This window comes from Amblyomma americanum, chromosome 1 (genome assembly GCF_052857255.1).
Source record: "Amblyomma americanum isolate KBUSLIRL-KWMA chromosome 1, ASM5285725v1, whole genome shotgun sequence".
Lineage (NCBI taxonomy): Eukaryota > Metazoa > Arthropoda > Arachnida > Ixodida > Ixodidae > Amblyomma > Amblyomma americanum.
Window position 1 is genome coordinate 169,434,647 of NC_135497.1, and position 18,726 is coordinate 169,453,372.

General features: G+C 47.0%; 1 protein-coding gene across 1 annotated transcript in view; it reads right to left on the reverse strand.

Moving 5' to 3' along the window:
- LOC144114796 (uncharacterized) overlaps positions 1-15,697 on the reverse strand; it is a 29,246-nt gene extending 13,549 nt beyond the window's left edge. Inside the window, exons 1-2 of the mRNA XM_077648761.1 lie at positions 15,431-15,697; positions 13,116-13,247 (exon numbers count right to left, since the gene is read on the reverse strand). Of these exons, the coding sequence (XP_077504887.1) occupies positions 13,116-13,247; positions 15,431-15,697 (399 nt within the window). The remainder of the gene's footprint in view (positions 1-13,115; positions 13,248-15,430) is intronic.
- Positions 15,698-18,726: the final 3,029 nt, after the last annotated feature.

Consider the following 18,726-nt stretch of genomic DNA (forward strand, 5'->3'; position numbering starts at 1 on the left):
CGTCGGATCCGTGAGGGCGAGGGCCACCGCCGCTTCCTCCGCTTCTGCGCGCTCGCACGCTAAATTGTGCTACTGATTTATAAATGTGACAGCACAATGGTGTGGAAGTAGCAGCCCTGCATACCGGGTGCTTCAGCGAACACTTTCGAAAATATTCAAAAATAATCTTTTTGGGTTAAAACTACGGCTTTAGTGGCATGGTATTACCAGTGTTGACGGACATCAGAAAACCGGTGAATCGTCTTTAGTAAGCTGGTTAATGGTGAATTCCAATCGCAGGCCCGGAGCGGTCTGCACGCTCTGTGACAGAGCGCCTAAATCCGGCGCAAAGCGCGCGACCTGAAATTGTGATTGGAGTACACTTGCTCTGGCCAGAGCATGTAGGGCGCCGCTATCGCCGCTGAAAAAGAACGTGACGCAAACTTCCGGTCGGATCCGCCGAATTCGCCGGAGCAGTCCCGACTGCTCCACGGAGCAATCTCGGCTCGGCAACCGCTCCCTGTTTACGATTGGAAGACGCGATCCGTGCCTCAGATCTGCGTTTGGAATACAGTTGCTACCCGCCGCGGTGGCTCAGTGGTTAAGGCGCTCGACTACTGAGCCGGAGTTCCCGGGTTCGAACCCGACCGCGGCTGCTGCGTTTTTATGGAGGAAAAACGCTAAGACGCCCGTGTGCTGTGCGATGCCAGTGCACGTTAAGATCCCCAGGTGGTCTAAATTATTCCGGAGCCCTCCACTACGGCACCTCTTCTTCCTTTCTTCTTTCACTCCCTCCTTTATTCCTTCCCTTACGGCGCGGTTCAGGTGTCCAACGATATATGAGACAGATATTGCGCCATTTCCTTTCCCCACAAAACCAATTATTATTAATACAGTTGCTCCGAAAAGAGCAGAAATCGTTGCTCCCGAAATGCTCCAACTCTGCGATTTTAAGTCACCATAAGTAATTTTTAATCAACTTTTAACTAGTAGAGCTAGGTGTCTAGCTGCAAATTAGATATTTGTATCTGGTCGTTAGTAATAGCCATATCTGTTTTTAAAATTTCAGAAACGCGATTACCCTTGGCGCTGCGGCTCGACAAAATTTGGCTTTTTCGATAAGTTACGCACACTGGAGGGTTGCTTTGCCTGCATGCTTTCGAAACCGCACGTATTTTCGCACAATGCAGCCGAATTTTGTCCAGAAACAGCGGCGAGGGTAATTGCGTTTTCTAAATTCTAAAAACTGATATCGCTTTCACTATCGACCAGTTACAAATATCTAATTGCAACCAGTTGCCTATCTGAGATAGCTATAGAGTTAGTCATAAGAAATTAGTTACTAGCTTACTTCTCAAAACAATTCACCAGCTTTCGTTGTCCCCGCCACCGGTATTACTATGCAGCAAGAGCAATATTTTTGCTCCAAAAAACCTCTATTTGAAAATTTTTGAATCTTCTCTGAAACACCTGGTATGATGGCATCATCTTGATTGGTGCATGGTGTATAAATATACATAATGTTAAAATGCCTCGAGAGACCAATATTCAGCACACCAATTGAGAGACCAATATGCACCATACCTACTGCAACCAATATGCAGCATACCTATTGCAACATGTACCCCGCGACCGCACCTCGCGGACCTCCTAACGCCACTTACGCCGTTAAAATCTAGCGCACAGTGTGGCAGGTCACGTGGCTTTACGCGTCTTATCCGGGTACTACGCGACCACGCCGTCCATTCAGGCGTGCTGCTGTGCCGTTTGTGTTTTGACGTTCGGAGGTGGTTCTGTGTTATTGATTTCAAAATCGCTTCTTGAAACTCGTGTTTGGGTTGACTGGTGATCGTAGTTTTCGGCGCCGCTTGAACAACAACCTCCAGCCCTTCGTGCACTTCGTGAAAAAGTGATCGAGCCGGAAAGCCTGCTGGCTTTTTGTCTTGACTGCAGTACGTAGTACGTTGGAGCTCGACAATGGAAGCCGCTGCGTCTTTTGTCTCACCGGAACCGCATTACAAAAGAAGCGGAAACTGGAAGGCGTTGATTCTTCGTTTTCAAGTAAGTCCCATAATGCTGCGCAGGAATGCGCGAAATTTTCCTCCGCGCAAATTAACTAAGGATAGAACGGAAGGGTTGAGGCGGTGTCGCGTTTTCAAACCCGTCGACATTGAGCACGGTGATTTATGCGGTGGCAAAATGCACTCTACACTTAGTCACTAACTACCTGGCCCGTCTGTGTTCATAATGTACCCGTTTCGACGCGAACGCCTTGAAAATAACCTAAAATCAGTGTTCGGCGTGGCTGTGCACTGCTGCCTGCATGCATGTTTTTCTTCATTATCCGCTCGCAGCGGTTTGCCGATAGCGCACGCCGCTTGGCCTGTTTAGCGTTGCAATATGTGCTGCGCGTATACGCGTCGATATAGTTTCATAATGTGGCTTAGTGAGCTTTGAACACACCTCTGCGAGATGATTACCGACTGTCGAGCTGAGCTAACCGCCCGGCTTGGTTGCCGGTAGCGCGCGCCATTCGGCCTCTGACGCTGCATGAGTACGCGTCACAGGGCTTGACGTCCGATGTACTCTGGTAGATACGACTTCGACTCGTGTTCGCTGCAGCGGATTGTGCAACACAAGGCCAAGCGACATGGCACTGTGGCGGGCGGTTAATCGCGTTCGAATGAAAAGCAGAATCAACACATCGCACCAAAGGCTGTACAGTTGGTGCAATCGCCTCGCAGTGTTGTGTTACAAGCTCAAGAAACCGCTTACAGTAACAGGGTACATGGACACGTATTAGCGTAAATGGAGGAGTGATGCGGCTTCCCCAACGAAAAAACTGCCGATTCGATCATCAGTGTAGTTGTGAAATGCTAGTGGCAGGCGACCGTGAAGAAAAAAATCATTGTTGGACGTTGAATAATAACCAGCCCAAAAATAGGTGCGCATTGCAGCCTTTTCATACAGCCCTTTCAGGTTAATTATTTTTGAAGAACGCTGAACACTGCAGAGCTTATCGTGGAGGCAAGTGTGAGGAAGTGAACTCTCGTCTGTTTAAAATTTGCCTTGTGTTTATGTGAAAGGCCAGCAGTATGAATCCTTACCCATAAGTGCAAGTCATTGTGGGTACTTCATCTTCCAGAGAATACACAGACTGAAATTGAAATTATGTTATTCAGGTGTAGTGCCTGGCTGTTCTATAGCGAAGAGGCCTGAAAAGAGCTCTCACTGAAGAGGATGTCTCCGCTGTCCAAATGTGGGGCTGTTCTCCTTGTCTGTGCCCGTTCAGCGTGTATTGCAGAGCACATGTATGTATTGAGTTTTATAAAGTGTGTTCTTCTAGGCCTCGATGTTGAGATCAATGTGTTGCACTTGTCTGCTTTGAACTAGAGCGTTGACTGCATATGTTGGCATTCCACTTTGAAATAACATACATGTGTTTCTTCTCAATAGGGTGACATCGAATCTTACAACTTTTATCCTCAGTATGAAGTGATGGGTCTACAGAGCAGTATTTTAAGGTGATATTACAGCAGCAGGACAACCTTGTTATCATTCTACTCTAATACCTGTGTCATGTAGCACTCCTCATAAACAGTTGTATGAGAAGGATAACTCTGTCAGCCTTCTGCTGTAACGTGAGTTTCACATGGCACTCCTCAGAGACCTTTTCAACAAAAGCATCTGATTTCACTTGAGGGGCAAAATATGAAAGGCAGCATAGTGCAGCTAAAAAAGTATTTGAACTATAAGCCTTACTCAGACCCGCTTTGCTGACAACTTCTCTCGTAAGGGGCCACAGATTTTATTCTGGCTGCTATGTATGGCCTCTTACTGTATTTACAATATCTTTACTGCCCCCAGATCTGAGTGTGAAGTAAGTACTGTCTACTATCGCGCAGTCTGTGCACAGAAAAGCTAAATGTGGTAAATGGAAAATGGTGCATGCTAAGTAGTCATATTTGCATCACTCTGCATGTTTACCTCGAAAATTTCCTCAATTAGGTTTAGTGCTTCTTTTACTATTTCATTGAGTATACTTGTTCTAATACGCATATATTCGACAAGAAGTTTGTAGTGATCTGGTTTGCTCAGCTTTTTGGCTTGCTACCTGATGGCATGGTTAAACAAAACTCGAAAAGAACAGCATATAAGGCATGGATGCATGCTGCACTCACAACTGTTTACATTATCAGTTTTTCCTAATATATGGGTTCTATTGCATATACTCAGAAATAGAATAGAGCCAAGTACAAAGAAAAGCAAACCGAAAACAAACATGCTAAAATATTACCTGTTTTTCTCATGCACCTAGCGGCAATGGTCGTAGTGAAAAATGGCATAGCAATAACGAATCATTTGACTTGTAACATGGACACGTTTTTAGGAATGCTAGAGTATAGGTGTGCTTCTGCCACACTAAGAAACTGCCTTGTCTTGCTTGCTCTGCATCTTGATCTCAGAAGAACCAGCGCTAAAAAAACAACAGACAAAATAGAGAAGGACGACACAAACAGAGTGCTAAACTTTCGAGTTTGAAAGTTGAAAGTTCAGCGCCTCTGTCCGTGTCATCCTCCTTCTGTCTTTCCAGTTTTCTTTTTTGCGAAGGTTCTTCTGAGATCATAGCTTACCAACTAGCTCAACAAGTTCTGCACCTTTACGTGACTAAGGCCATCATGTTTTGTTCTGATTGCCAATGCGTTGTAGCGGTGGTTATTGCATTACTATTTCTACTTCCTCTGCCTACTAGTATGTCATTTGTGTTACAGTTTCTGCTTTATCAAATTTAAATTTTTTTAGGTATTTCACATTTCAGTGTTATCAATTTACAAAAACAGCAGTGTTTATTGCTGCTTGCTGTCTTTAGGTTGGTCACTTTTAATGCATTCTTTGTATCCTGTTTTCATGTGTGTGTTTTTCATTGTGCCGCATAGTGCACCGTTCCACTTTTCCATTTCTGTGTCCCTTTTCTCTTTTTTTTCCACAAATATTCACAAGTGGCTAGCATTTTGAGGACATGTTACATTACTGCAGGTTAAGCAGCATTAGTGCCTTCCTTGATACTTGCATCTGGAAGAGCTGGGATTGCAGAATTGCTCTTAGCAGGCCAAGCCTCTTGTGTGAAACATAGACGGTGCTCCTACTGTTGCATACTCTTTATTTTTAAGTGTTTGCTACTACACACGCTAATCTGGGATTTTTCATAAGCATGAAGTCATTTTCTAAATGATTTGTACAGTTAAAGTTGCAAACAAAGAAAGGCAAAGCACGCGGTTACCTTTTGTATTTCTCTCTGCCACCAGAGTGTACCACTATTCCATGACACCATCAATATCAAGGTGTAAGTTTTGTGTTGATTTAAAATTACTAAATGTTTTTAGTTCTGTTCTTCAACAGGCATTAAAGCATAGTGCCATATGACACTATGCAACCTACAAATGCAATTAACGTTTCATTCTTGACTGTGAACATAGCATCAAATTTTTATGTTTTTGTTCTTTTTTTTGTTGGTGTGCATTTATCATTTTGAGATGGAGAAGCCTATATGCACACCCTGGACGGAATCCCAAAAGTTGCAGTATTTCTCAAGAGGGCCACCACAATGGTCTGGTCAAAATAAGCAGTGGCGCATCGCAGCTTCATTGGCAACTGCTCAGGAGGGCCACATTGGAAGGCAAGGAAGAGGCTCTGCACAAGGCTCTCACTCAAGTGAAAATGGATGCACTCACAGGTGATTATTGGTTTTAGCTGGATTTAGCAAAGAAGTATATATTCACTCCTTCAATGTATTCCAGCATTGCAACTCAGGTTTTGTTAGTGGTTTATTAGGAAGCGCAAGACAAAGAATGACGAGCAGCATATGGGGCAGGAGCTAGTGACTAATTCATTGTAGGTATGTCATGTGAAGGTTTGTGCGCAGGAGGTTAATTGATGGGCACAATTGGTAGCTCGTGTGAAGGATAATATAAACAGCTTAAAGGATGAAGCGCTGAGAGCAATTGGGCAGTGCATGAACCACCACCTAACCCCGACGTGGTTTTCACAACTACGGGAGCTCTTTCCGAGAATCAGTCAACACAGCGTGGCAGAGCAGCTGACAAGACCTACGCAGATGCGGTAAACAAGAAGCATGGAAGTCCGTTGGCTCTTCTCCTTCATCAAAGCTACTGCAACGCACTACACACTACCCGACAAACAGCGTCGCTTGCTCTGACCCTAGGGCGCCACAACATGACAGGAAGATCAGCGGCAGGCAGCAAACCGGAAGCTCTGAACAAGATGTCACATGCCTACTGATTCCGATGCTGTTTGCAGCCATCAAGGCTCTTATCCGTGCAAACCCCTCGTCAGGAAGACTCCCAGAAGTAGAAGCTGTCCTTGCAATGGAGCCGTTGGTGTCGGTCTCCTACGCTCCGCAGGGGCGTAATACCACACTTCAGTAATCATGGCTTCCACAGCGAGAACTTCACCGCAGCTGACAATCCACAACATCTTTCGTACATGCACCATTTTCCAGTGGAACGCTCGCGGGCTACGCTCTAAACTCTCAGATTTCCGACAGCTCGTGCGAGCGTACCGCTTCCCTTTCATAGTCATCTGTGAATCACGCGTCGAGGAAACTTTCCGACTCAATGGATACTATTTCCATCATTCACAACGGCCAGATAACGTCAGCAGATTGCTGATAGGCTTTCGCAAGGATATCCCGGCCTCACCGGTTGATGTCCCGCCTCACAGCGACAATGAATACGTATGCGCTGTCACAGTTATTGCCGGACAACAGTACACTCTGATTGGAGTATATCTTGAGCCAGACACGCCATTTGATGCTTTGAGACCTGAAGACTTGATAGCAAGGATGCCCTCTCCGCATATTATTTGCGGAGACTTCAATGCTCATAATGAAATTTGGGGCAGCTCACATACATGTGCCCGAGGTGCCAAGCTTGCAAACCTTCTCTCCAAGCATTCAGTTCAGCCATTAAATGACGGCAGCATCACCTACCTCCGAGGCCCGACGACTACCAGCAGCATCGACGTGACATTTGTCACAAGTTCATTCGCCCACAACTTTGGCTGGTGCACTGATTTGGAGACACGTGGAAGCGACCATTACCCAATGCTCATATCGGCTTTCCATGCGCAGAGGAACCCAAAGAAATTCCTTATAAAATCTACAGACTGGGACGCATACAAGGACGCTGTAAGCAGAGGAGTTACTGCGGCAACTCGCAATGAGGGATTAGCATCGACAATTGAGTATTGCCTGAGGGCGAGTACACAACTTACAGCTAAAAATGATAACCTACCTTCAAATGATGACACATTCCAAAGGCTTTGCGCAATACGCAGGCGAGCTGAAAGGAAAGCTCTGCGCACAAAAAGCCTCGATGACCTACGTGCATGCCGACGGGCACAACGTCACATTTGACGCTACATGGATAAACTCAGTCGTCAAAAGTGGCGTGACTTTTGTTCTACGCTGGATGTGCGCAAACCAGTAACCAATATTTTGCGGATAGTTAGAGGTATGCGCACGCCACTTCAACAACTCCACCCCTTCGCTGCACTCTCCCTTCACGAACAAAAATCTATAAAAGAAGACTCAGATGAATACTGCAAGGTGCTGTCGGCAGGGTCAGGGCATTCGACACTCTCCGCAGATGGTCAAACGGGCATCCCAAAGGCGGCAGTGCCAGCGTTAGACCTGCCTTTCACAATGGAAGAACTATCCACAGCTATCGCGGAGACAAACAGGCACACGTCTCCGGGTCATGATGAGGTGACCTATGACGCCATTGCAAAGCTACCCCACACCTCCCGTCTTCGACTCCTGGAGTATTACAATTCTTCCTGGATGGCTGGTGAGGTCCCCACGGAATGGAAGCTGGCGAAAATCATGCCCGTTTTGAAACCCTGTAAGCATCCAACAAGCTACGCATCATTCCGGCCCATTGCCCTACTGAGCTGCGTAGGTAAGCTCATGGAGCGCATGATCTGCAAGCGCATAACTTGGTTCCTAGAAAGCCGAAATGAGTTCCCCCAAGAAAGGAACGGGTTTCGTCAAAACATGTCTGCGACTGACAATATCATCGCCCTCGTCTCATCAATTGAGGAGTACCTTCATGCTGGGTACATCCCAACAGCCGTTTTCCTAGACATCAAGGCCGCTTTTGACTCTGTCTTTCACCATGCAATTCTCGCAGCCTTTGGCAGTCTTGGCCTTGGAGGAAGGCTATACAAGTGGATTGGGCATTATTTAAAAGAACGAAAAATTTTTATTACCACTCCAAACGGTCCAACACGCTTTCACGCTGTGGAGAGGGGCGTACCACAGGGAGCGGTGCTCAGCCCTCTCCTGTTCAATATTGTCCTTATTCACATAAGAAGACACCTTCCGCGAGGGGTCCGCATAACAATTTATGCTGATGATATCTGCATCTGGACCGCGTCACGTTCGCGCTATATTACCCAGCAACGTCTTCAAAGAGCACTATTGCACATTTCGATGTACCTGGCTTTTAGAGGTCTTCATCTCTCGCCAGAAAAGAGCGTTGCAATGGCGTTTACAAGAAAAACGATGACCCGATATCCGCTGCTCCTAGGTGGACGATCGCTGCCATATGTACGATCTCAGCGATTCCTGGGTGTTGTAATCGACTATAATCTGTCATGGTCACCTCAGATCAAAAAACTCCGTGCGAGGATTACTGCAGCATCGCAAGTGTTCAGGTTCATGGCGGGAACAAGGTGGGGTAGCAACTGCCGATCAATGCTTCTGCTTGAAAAAGCCTACGTTGAAGGAACCTTGCGCTACTGTCTACCAGTGCTTCAAAGATTATCTACATCAAGCAATAAGACTCTCAATGCCGCACGGAACAACTGCCTGCGAATGTCTTGGCCTCCCAAAGGGTTCCTCTGCATCAGGAACAGTAGCGGAGGCAGGATGTCTCCCACTAGAGGTAATTGCCGCCCAGGAAACTATGCGTACCCATCTCCGCCATGTCCTGCAAGGGAAGAAGCACTTCCTACACCGTGTCCACCTAACTCACAGCAACTCTAGCTTTGGGCAGGCAGTGCAGCTCCTGCCCCTTCCTACTATTATTAATCAGCCTCAGAAAATACTACCTCTGGCCTTTCCTCCATGGACACTCTCTCCTCTAAAGGTGAAGAAGTCTGTTCTAGGTGTGAATGCAAAGAGCTGCATGCCACAGGCAGCACTTCTGCAAGCTACTCTCGCCTACTTAATCGAAGAATATACGCAGCACACCCATATCTTCACCGATGGTTCAACTACTAAAGAAACTTCTTCTTGTGGCCTTTATGTGCCTTCAACAGGCCATGCCCTTTCTTACCGGCTGCAGCGGAGGACCTCCTCTACAACAGCTGAGCTTCACGGCATTATGGAAGCTGTTTCTTACATCCTGCGCCGAACCGCCGGCCGTTGGGTTATCTTCACCGATTCAAAAGCATCTCTGCAGATCCTGGCCAACCTGCTGAAGAAAACGAATCACCAGCCAGTTTCCCTGGACATTGGGTATATCCATCATTTAGCTATTGCCGCAGGCCACTGCATAACATTTCAGTGGGTACCTGCTCACTGTGGCATTATGTCTCATGAAAAAGCAGATGAAGCGGCCCGTAAGAGCCATCAACATCAGAGATACATTCGAAGTTTTCTCACGAAATCTGATGCGTCCCAAATGGCTAAACGTTTTGCGTACGAAGAAACGTATCGGCTTTGGAGTTTGCCGACACATCAGTACCAATTTCTTCACTCAATCGACCCACATCTTAGATCAAGACTCTCACCCAGAATTCCTCGACAACTCGAAACACTTTATCACCGACTTCGTCTGAATGCTGCATATACAAATGGCCTGCGATACCGTTTTGGAAAAATGAACAGTCCGCATTGTGACAACTGTGCTTCGATAGAAACTGTGGAACATATCCTGCTTGAGTGCCCTGCGTATGCTAACGAGCGTGCGTACTATGAACATTGCATGCAGAAGCTCTGCCCAGTGCCCCTAACAATGGACAAAGCTTTAGGCCCCTTAGCCTGCTTCAGGCAACAGAGACTTGCAATGAACTTTCTATTTACATATTTAAAAGACATTGGACATCTCGATAAGCTCTAAATTCACTTGCAGGTTACCTTCATGCATTCTTCTTGCAGTGAACTTCGTCAGCCCATTCGTCGGACTATGCACTCCATCATTCCATAGGTTACATCAATACTCGCCACTGCATCCTTAGTACCCATTTCATGGCTGCATTTTATCTTCGTTTTTTTTCCACCTCTTCCACGCTGCTCTCCTTCAGTCTTTATCTCCCAAATTCCCCTCCCTACGCCGAGTAGCATGCCAGCGATATTGAAACGCCGGCTAAATTCTCTGTTTCTTCATTAAAGAGTCTCTCTCTCTCTCTCTCTCTCTCTCTCGCAGTGCATGAGCAGTCGAATTAGCCAGGAATTAACTTTTCATGAACACTTAGCTGTCATGCTTTAGAAAGAAGGCTTGACAGTCATGTGCTGTGAAGCTTGGGATTTTAGAAGCATTGAGACCAGGCAAGGAGAGGGACGGGGCGTTGTTCCATTGTCATGGAGAGTGGCCTACCTCAGCTTTGGCCGCATTCTCCAACCCCCCCCCCCCACAGTTCATGGACAAAGGTGCGCCTCCTTCCCTTTCCTGCGTACTTTGGCTGCATACCCACAAAAAGCTGTCTTCGAGTATAGCTAGTCCTGCTGCGCGCTTTGTAAAATAGTTTTCGCCATTATATAAGCCAACATATCTTGGCCACTTTGTGCTGCACTTAGCAGGGACGTCCCAGCGTGGTTCTGTAGAGAATCAGCTGGAAAGCTCTTGGGATACCTCATATATATGGTGGAGGGTAATGCTACTTTTGCGTCATGTACTTAGCATGACAGTAAAAACACACGGGTCCCAAAGCGACACAACTCGCGGGTTCCCAAAGCGACACAATTCGCAGTTTTACTATCAGCCTTGCTGCAGGATGTGCCCTCGTGCAAGTGATCTGCCTGCTCAGAACCAGTCAGTCACCAAGTTAAGGTTATTCATATAAGTTTAGTCCACTCAGACATTTTTTATAACTCAAGCCTTAACACATGGATGGGCCAACAGAAGTTCATCTTGCTGCAAGGCAGGGAGTGCCAGCACCATAGCGGATAGTGTCCAGTAAGCGTACTCTTTTGTGAGGTTTTGTACGCGTGCAAGTGCCTGCAGGTACTGTGCAATGAACTGCCCAAGATGCTCTTGGTCTGTACAACAGGCTATACTTAAAAAAAACTGGATTGCTCAGGCAGCTTTGGTTTGCATATAGTCTTCGTAAAAAATAATCTGTCAGCTTTGGTTTGTACATCTGCTGTGGTTTTCCGAGTGTCAGGGTTCAGAGCGGCTTGTTCAATGTGCATTCAGTTGCGTAAAAGCAAGGTTTCCTTTTCACTGCTTAGCATTGTAGCCTTGTTGCTTTGAGTGTGGCACAATGCTTGATATAAATTTGCACAACTTTACTTCCATATTCCTCTAGTCAATTCTTTATGGTTCTCTGCCAAAATAGCAATGAAGAAGAATGGTCTTCTACTAGAAACACCTGTATCAGCTCGCAATGACGGCACTCGACAGCATGAAGGCCAGAACAAGAAGACCCCAGTTTATTGCAGGGCATTGATATATATAGCCTTCGTGACAGCGCGGTTTACGCACTGCGCATGTCAGGCACATTGTTATCGTGTTATCACGCAAGCCCGATACATCCTTCCAATGTTAGCACAAGACAGTGGTTCAAGTTCATAACTGATTGAAAGCAGCGTCATAACGAAGACGTTGGGGAGACTTCACAGTACGAGTCGACCTCCTCAGACTGATGAAACTTGTGGGTTGCTCTGGATGGGTAATCGAAGCCGAAGGCGTGGCACCGTGGGCTAGATGTTGGTCACAGGGCCCCGGAGGCTGCTGGGGTGCTGCACATGTAGTGCCAGAAGGCTGCGGTGTCACACTCCCTGGACTGTTCCTTGCATTTGGGTCAGCTTCGTCTGCGCAGTCGTCGTCGGTGTCATCGTCGCTTGTTTCAGCATACTGCTCGCTGGAATGAAGCAGGTGTCGCCTGTTGCGCCGAAGAACACGACGACTTTCAGTTACAACGTGGTAGGACCTCGGGGCAGCTTCCCCAACCACCTTTCCTTTCTGTGATCAAGTTGTGTCTCGCAGCCTGACGAAGTCACCTTCACCTAGTTGAGGCAACGGCTGTCCTTTGGGCGTCTGGCGGTGCTTCTTGACTTCGATAGTCTTGGTACCGCCAAAGTCGGGGAGATTAGATCGAAGGCGCCTGCCTTGAAGAAGCTCGCCAGGGGATTGACCATCAATCAGTGGCGCTGATCGGTAGGCCAGAAGGCCTAGCCAGAAGTCGTGTCGTGCGTCTTGAGTTTTCTTCATTATCCGCTTGACAATTTGCACACCTTTTTCGGCAAGGCCGTTAGACTGCGGGTAGTGTGGGCTAGACGTGACGTGCGCAAAATCATACTCTTTAGCGAAGGCTGTGAACTCTTGGCTTGAAAACTGTGGTCCATTATCAGTGCACAGTTCGATAGGAATGCCGTATCGAGCAAACATAGCACTGAGAGCCGCAACAACACTTCTTGCACTTGTGTCTGGAAGCCTCTCGACATCTGGGAAGTTGGAAAGAGCATCATATACGACAACGTAAGAATTTCCGCCCAAAACAAAACATGTCCGCTCCGACCCTGTACCACGCACACTGCGGCACCGGGCGCATTATCAGCAGTTCTTTGGCTTGCTGGTACGCGAACTTTCAGCATGTAGAACCATTTTGGAGAAGCACTGCGATGTCGTTCAAGCCTGGCCAAAAAACGAGAAGTCTTGCTCTTTCTTTGCATTTGTTTAAGCCAAGGTGGCCGGCATGAATTCTTGTCTCATGCTTCTCGGTATGACAGCTTTTGTTCCTTTGAACAGAATTCCGATGATTACGGACAGTTCAGATGAAAACGGCTTCAGCTCACGTTGAATTGGTTTTCCTGCCGATAAGTTGCTGACGACAGTCTGCAAGTAGCAGTCACGAGCAGTTTCATTTGCCAGTTTTTGCTGCGTTGTTACCGTGACCTTGCCGTTCAGGAGCTGTAGTGCGTGAACTTCGACGTCTTCTGTGGCACCAGCATTGTCGACACCCCCGGGTGTAGTCGATCGTAAGAGCATGTCTGCCAAGACCAGGTGCTTCCCTGGAACGTACTGTAGAACATAGTCATATCTGAGAAGTCTTAAAAAAAAATCTCTGCAATCGTGGGGGCATGTCACAAATTCCTTTAGCAGCGATTGACAGAAGTGGCTTGTGGTCGGTCTCGATAATGAACGTCTGTCCATACACAAACTGATGATACTTCTCGCAGCCGAACAGAATGCCCAGCGTCTCCTTTTCAATTTGCGCGTAACGCTGCTCCGGTGGTGTTAAGACTCGTGAAGCATATGCCACCGGTCGCCAGTGACCACCGTGACACTGTAAAAGCGCCGCTCCGACGCCGTCCTTGGACGCATCGCAAGTTATTTTTGTTTTCTTTTTGGGGTCAAATATTGCTAGCAATGGTGATGTCGCAAGTGCCTGCGTGATGCATTTCCATTCCTTCGCGTGGTTTTCGGTCCACTCGAACTCGACTTGCGGTTTGATAAGCGCTCGCAGCATCGCTGTTCGTTCTGACAACACTGGCACGTATTTTCCGAAGTAGTTGATCACTCCTAACATGCGCTGTAGATCGGTTTTGCTTTTTGGTGTTGGCATTTCCAACAGATTGCGCACCAGCTTCGGGTTCGGGGAAATTCCTTTTTTTCCCGATAACGTCACCCAGAAAATGCACCTCTGTTAAGCCGAACTTGCATTCTTCGGCGTTTAGTGTCAATCCTGCTGTTTCGGCAGCTTTCAGAACTGCTACTAGCCGTTCATCATGCTCTTGACGTGTAGTGCCCCACACCAAAATGTCGTCGATATACACGTGAACTCCTGGCAGCCCGTCCAACATCTGACTCAGCATTTTGTGAAAAACTTCCGGTGCCGATGAAATGCCAAACGGCAGGCGCAAGTAACGGTATCGACCGAAAGGAGTGGCAAAAGTGCAAATTTTTGATGTTGCGTCGTCGAGGGGTATCTGGTGAAATCCAGAGTTTGCATCTAGGCAACTAAAGTAGCAAGCGCCGGTCAATTCTGCTTCAATATCTTCTCGCCTGGGAAGGTGGTAGTGTTGCCTCTTTATATGCTTATTGATCCTTCTCGGGTCCATGCACACCCTAAGACTGCAGTCTTTCTTTTTGACCGAAACCAAAGGGCTTACCCAGTCGGTAGGTCCATCTTTTGTGATGATAGCAGCTCTCTCCATTCTTTGAAGCTCGTCGCGAAGCGGTTGGCGCAAAGACAGGGGCACCCGCCGCGCTGGCTGGACGACTGGGGTAGCATCTGGCTGTAGTACCATGCTGTATGGTTGCTTTAGGCATCCTAAAACCTCAAAGACGTGCCTGAAGTGCTTGATCCCTTCGTACTCAGCAGAAGTGCTGACAGTGTCCACTGTGCGCTGCACAAGGCCTAGAGCTTCGCATGCGTGAAGCCCCAGTATTGCACGACGTCCATTTTTCACCACGTAGAATTTCACTGTAGTTGCAGTATCTCCAACGGTTATTTTTTGGACTGTTGTTCCGAAGTTGGTGATGCCTCCATTGTATACTCGCAGCACAGAGCTCGTAGGATTCAGTTCGGCAGTTTTCAACTTGCGGTATATCGAAAATGGTAAGAGGCTTGCTTGTGCTCCGGTATCCACCTTGAATAATGCTTTACGACCCCCAACTTTGGCTTCGATAGTCCAATCACCAGTAATGCAGCTGTCGATGCAGACGTCAAGAACATCAAACTCATCATTGAACTGTGCGCCGACTTCGTTGACGACCGCCCTGGCCGGACAACAAATCGCAAAGTGATGCAGCTTTCGACAAGTGTTGCATCTTTTTCCGTAAGCAGGACACTGCCTCGGCTCGTGCCGTCGGTTGCATTTCTTGCACCGGTACGAACTACAGTTTACTGCACTGGTCTCTTGCCGGTCTACGCAGCGGTGGCACGATGCCCTACTGCGAGAGACGGAGTCAATGCTGTCACCGGGCCTGGCCCAGACCTGATTTCTTTGTGCCACTGATTCCGCTACCCTGCACATTTCTTCAGCCTTTATCAACGTTAAGCCTTTTTCCCGCAGCATTTTTTCACGCAGTTTGGAATTATTCGTCCCAAAGACGATCTGATCCCTGATAATTGAATCGTGCAGTCCTTCGAAGTTGCATTGCGCTGCTTGCATCTTGAGGTCTCTAATAAATCTTTCGAACGGCTCTCCGTCTTGTTTTCTCGAGCGAAAAACATACCGCTCATGCACTTCATTGCTTACCTCGGCACAGTATGCTTCAAACTTCTGGACCAGGGTGTCGTAATCTTCCTTGTCTTCCTGCTCACCAAACGTAAACGTGTTGAAGACGTCAAGTGCTTCGTCTCCGGCAACGCTCAACAGGAGTGAAGCTTTCGCTGCTCCGCTTCTTGGGTCGTCCTTTGGCGTGGTCGCCTTGATGAAGAGTTCCAGTTTTTGCTTAAACCGCTTCCAATTCTGCGACAGGTTACCGGAGAGCTGCAAAGGTTCCGGGGGCTTCAGCAGGTCCATGGCGCTCCGAGCTACGCCCTGCCCAACTGGCCACTTCTGACACCATGTATCAGTTCGCAATGACGGCACTCGACAGCATGAAGGCCAGAACAAGAAGACCGCAGTTTATTGCAGGGCATTGATATATATAGCCTTCGTGATAGCGCGGTTTACGCACTGCGCATGTCAGGCACATTGTTATCGTGTTATCACGCAAGCCCGATACAACACCCAGCCAGCGCTTTACTGTTCAGGGCCCTGTGCAGATGCAAAAAGTGTCAGTTCATGGATTTTCTCGCTATAAAATGTACTCATATCAAATCTGTCTTAACACGAACTTCAGCATATGTCGATTTGTGAGCATCTTTATGTGCATCTTATAATCATTTCTGTAATTTCTCCCAAATTTAATGTCCTGCGCAGCTGTTTTTTCATGTTGTCAGTTTATTCCTGCAGGTTACAAAGCACTTGAACCTGTAGGCTTGGTAGTGAATGAAATTATATGATATGCTAGAATATTTTCCATTGTCTCAAAAACCTTTCAATTTGAGTTGCAACATCAAAAATATGGCAGAAGCTCAATTCCCAAAGCAGTGAAAGCCTGTAAATATATGAAATTAGCTGTGAATGAAAAGAAACAAAAGCACACTGAAATTAATTTGGGTGCATTACGTGAGAAGCATTGATTTACTATAAAGCAAAAGGCTGAGTCTGTTCGTACTCATATTTAATCGGTTCAGGCATATTGAGTGTGGAGTGCATTTTTGCATGACTGCCCTAAATTTAATGGTAGCACTTGCTATTTACCTTTGCACTGAGATCACTATAATGGGGTATTTCATAATAAACGTAATTTTTGTCTCTTAATCTTCAGGCATTTTGGCTACACACAGCTGGATTCAAGCTGCCATCAAGACAATAGAAGACATTTCACTTTCTAGGAAAAGATACACACTATGACACAAGGGGCCTCCAGCATGACTCAGCCACTGCTTTCATATACCAATAAAGCTAAGGGTGCTCTTGGGCAAATGTGAGCGTTTTTTTTTCTTCTTTCAATACATGCTTGCTCTTCATGCTTGGCAAGAGCATGAATCACGTAATTATGTGCATGTTCCTATCTACTATTGTGCTCAAAATTAAGAGACCTCTGTGAGCACGTACCAAACTATGCCAAACTGCATGCGGGTGCCGCCTGACGAAGCAGTCTTGTTGGCGAGACCGACACCCATATGCAATTTGGCACGTTTCAGCATACACTTGTGGTGGTCTCTTAAAAGGACTATGCAATAAATTAATTGAAGTTACATAAAGCAGACGAGAGAGGAATTTTATTACTCGTCACCCCAACGCAAGAAGTTTTGAGCTGGCCTCATTAACAACGAAGATATAGACGATTAAAAATTACGCTTCTGTTCCCCTCAACTCGTACACGCGGGGCACCAGACAAAAATAAAAACATAGCTCTGGGACTGGGCCCCGCCCATGAATACGCCTTCCGCTGACGTTCCTTTTGCAACTTCCGGTTGTCGCTCCTAGCACCCCAGCAGCATCGTCGGTGGCGTGATTGCCGCACACGTCGGGTTTCTTTGCTTGTCGTCTGATGGACCCGGACCTCGAGGCACGACTGCTTGCTCTTACGGCCGCGATGGGCATCGAACCCTATGCGTTCACGCCGTGCCGGCTGAACGCCAGCGACGACAGTAGCGACTCGGCGAGCCACTGCGAGTGGCTCCAGACAGAAGGAGGCGGCGGAGGAAAATTGAAACCATATGCGCGAAGGCAATTTCTTTGCTTGTCGTCTGATGGACCCGGACCTCGAGGCACGACTGCTTGCTCTTACGGCCGCGATGGGCATCGAACAATATGCGTTCACGCCGTACCGGCTGAACGCCAGCGACGACAGTAGCGACTCGGCGAGCCACTGCGAGTGGCTCCAGACAGAAGGAGGCGGCGGAGGAAAATTGAAACCATATGCGCGAAGGCAATGCCCTGGCTCGCGCTTGCCCGAGAGGGTCGCGCGGCGGCACGAGCAGACGATTTTCACGGCTACCGGAAGTGTGCCCGGGACATCGTGGCGGCCGTGGCTCCAGCGAATGAGAGCGTGTGGTGGCCTGGCGACGTCATGGGTACAGTGACGTCTTTTATCACGATTTTAGTTTTAAGATCGGTCACTACGAGCACACCAATCGGTCCGCGAATTTAAAAAAAAACATGGTTTTTAAAAATTTACAATAAACTGCCGGCTCAGTTTCGAAGACTCATACTTGGTGTGAATGCTTTTTAGCATCATTTCTAAGCATTGAAAACATTTACAAGCGACTTTTTCATTGCATGGTCCCATTAATTTTGCTCACGAAGGTATGTCCAAACACTCAGCATCACTCTAAATTCATATTAGGTAACATATTTCTGGATGCTTGCTTCCTTAGACATCATCACTGAAATGGTACAATGACCACACCAGGAAACAGTAAACGAAAGCACGCCAGAGCTTGTATGAGCCGGCCAGGTCCCGGCCACACCAGATGAGAACACACTACACCACGTCACAGAACCCATGTATGAAATCCCGGTCTTGCAACACTAGACACGATAAATGCCAATTTTCTTTTGTGCAAGAGTACCACAGTATTGTAATTTTAGGGTCACCACACGCACACAGTGGATGCACTATTTATATAGCTTGGAACACTGTAGCAAGGTAATAAACACCCAATAAACTATCGACCAGATGTATTTACCCCTTTCCATAAACAGTCAATTAAATGTGAACTGCAGGTCAAATAAATATAAATGGCAAGTAATAAACTGGCAAATAAATATTAACTTACAGGCAATTTAACATGAATTGAGTGTTAATAGACATGCAATTAAATGTGCACAGCAGGTTTATAAACAGTCACTTAAATGCGTATTGCCAGTCGATAAAATCTCGATTTGGATCTATCGAGCTGAGTTAATAAACAGTCAATTTGAATACGGTGGCCAATTGTAAATTGTAACTAAAAAAAGTCTACAAGTTCTGAATTGTATCGCAAAAGAATTTA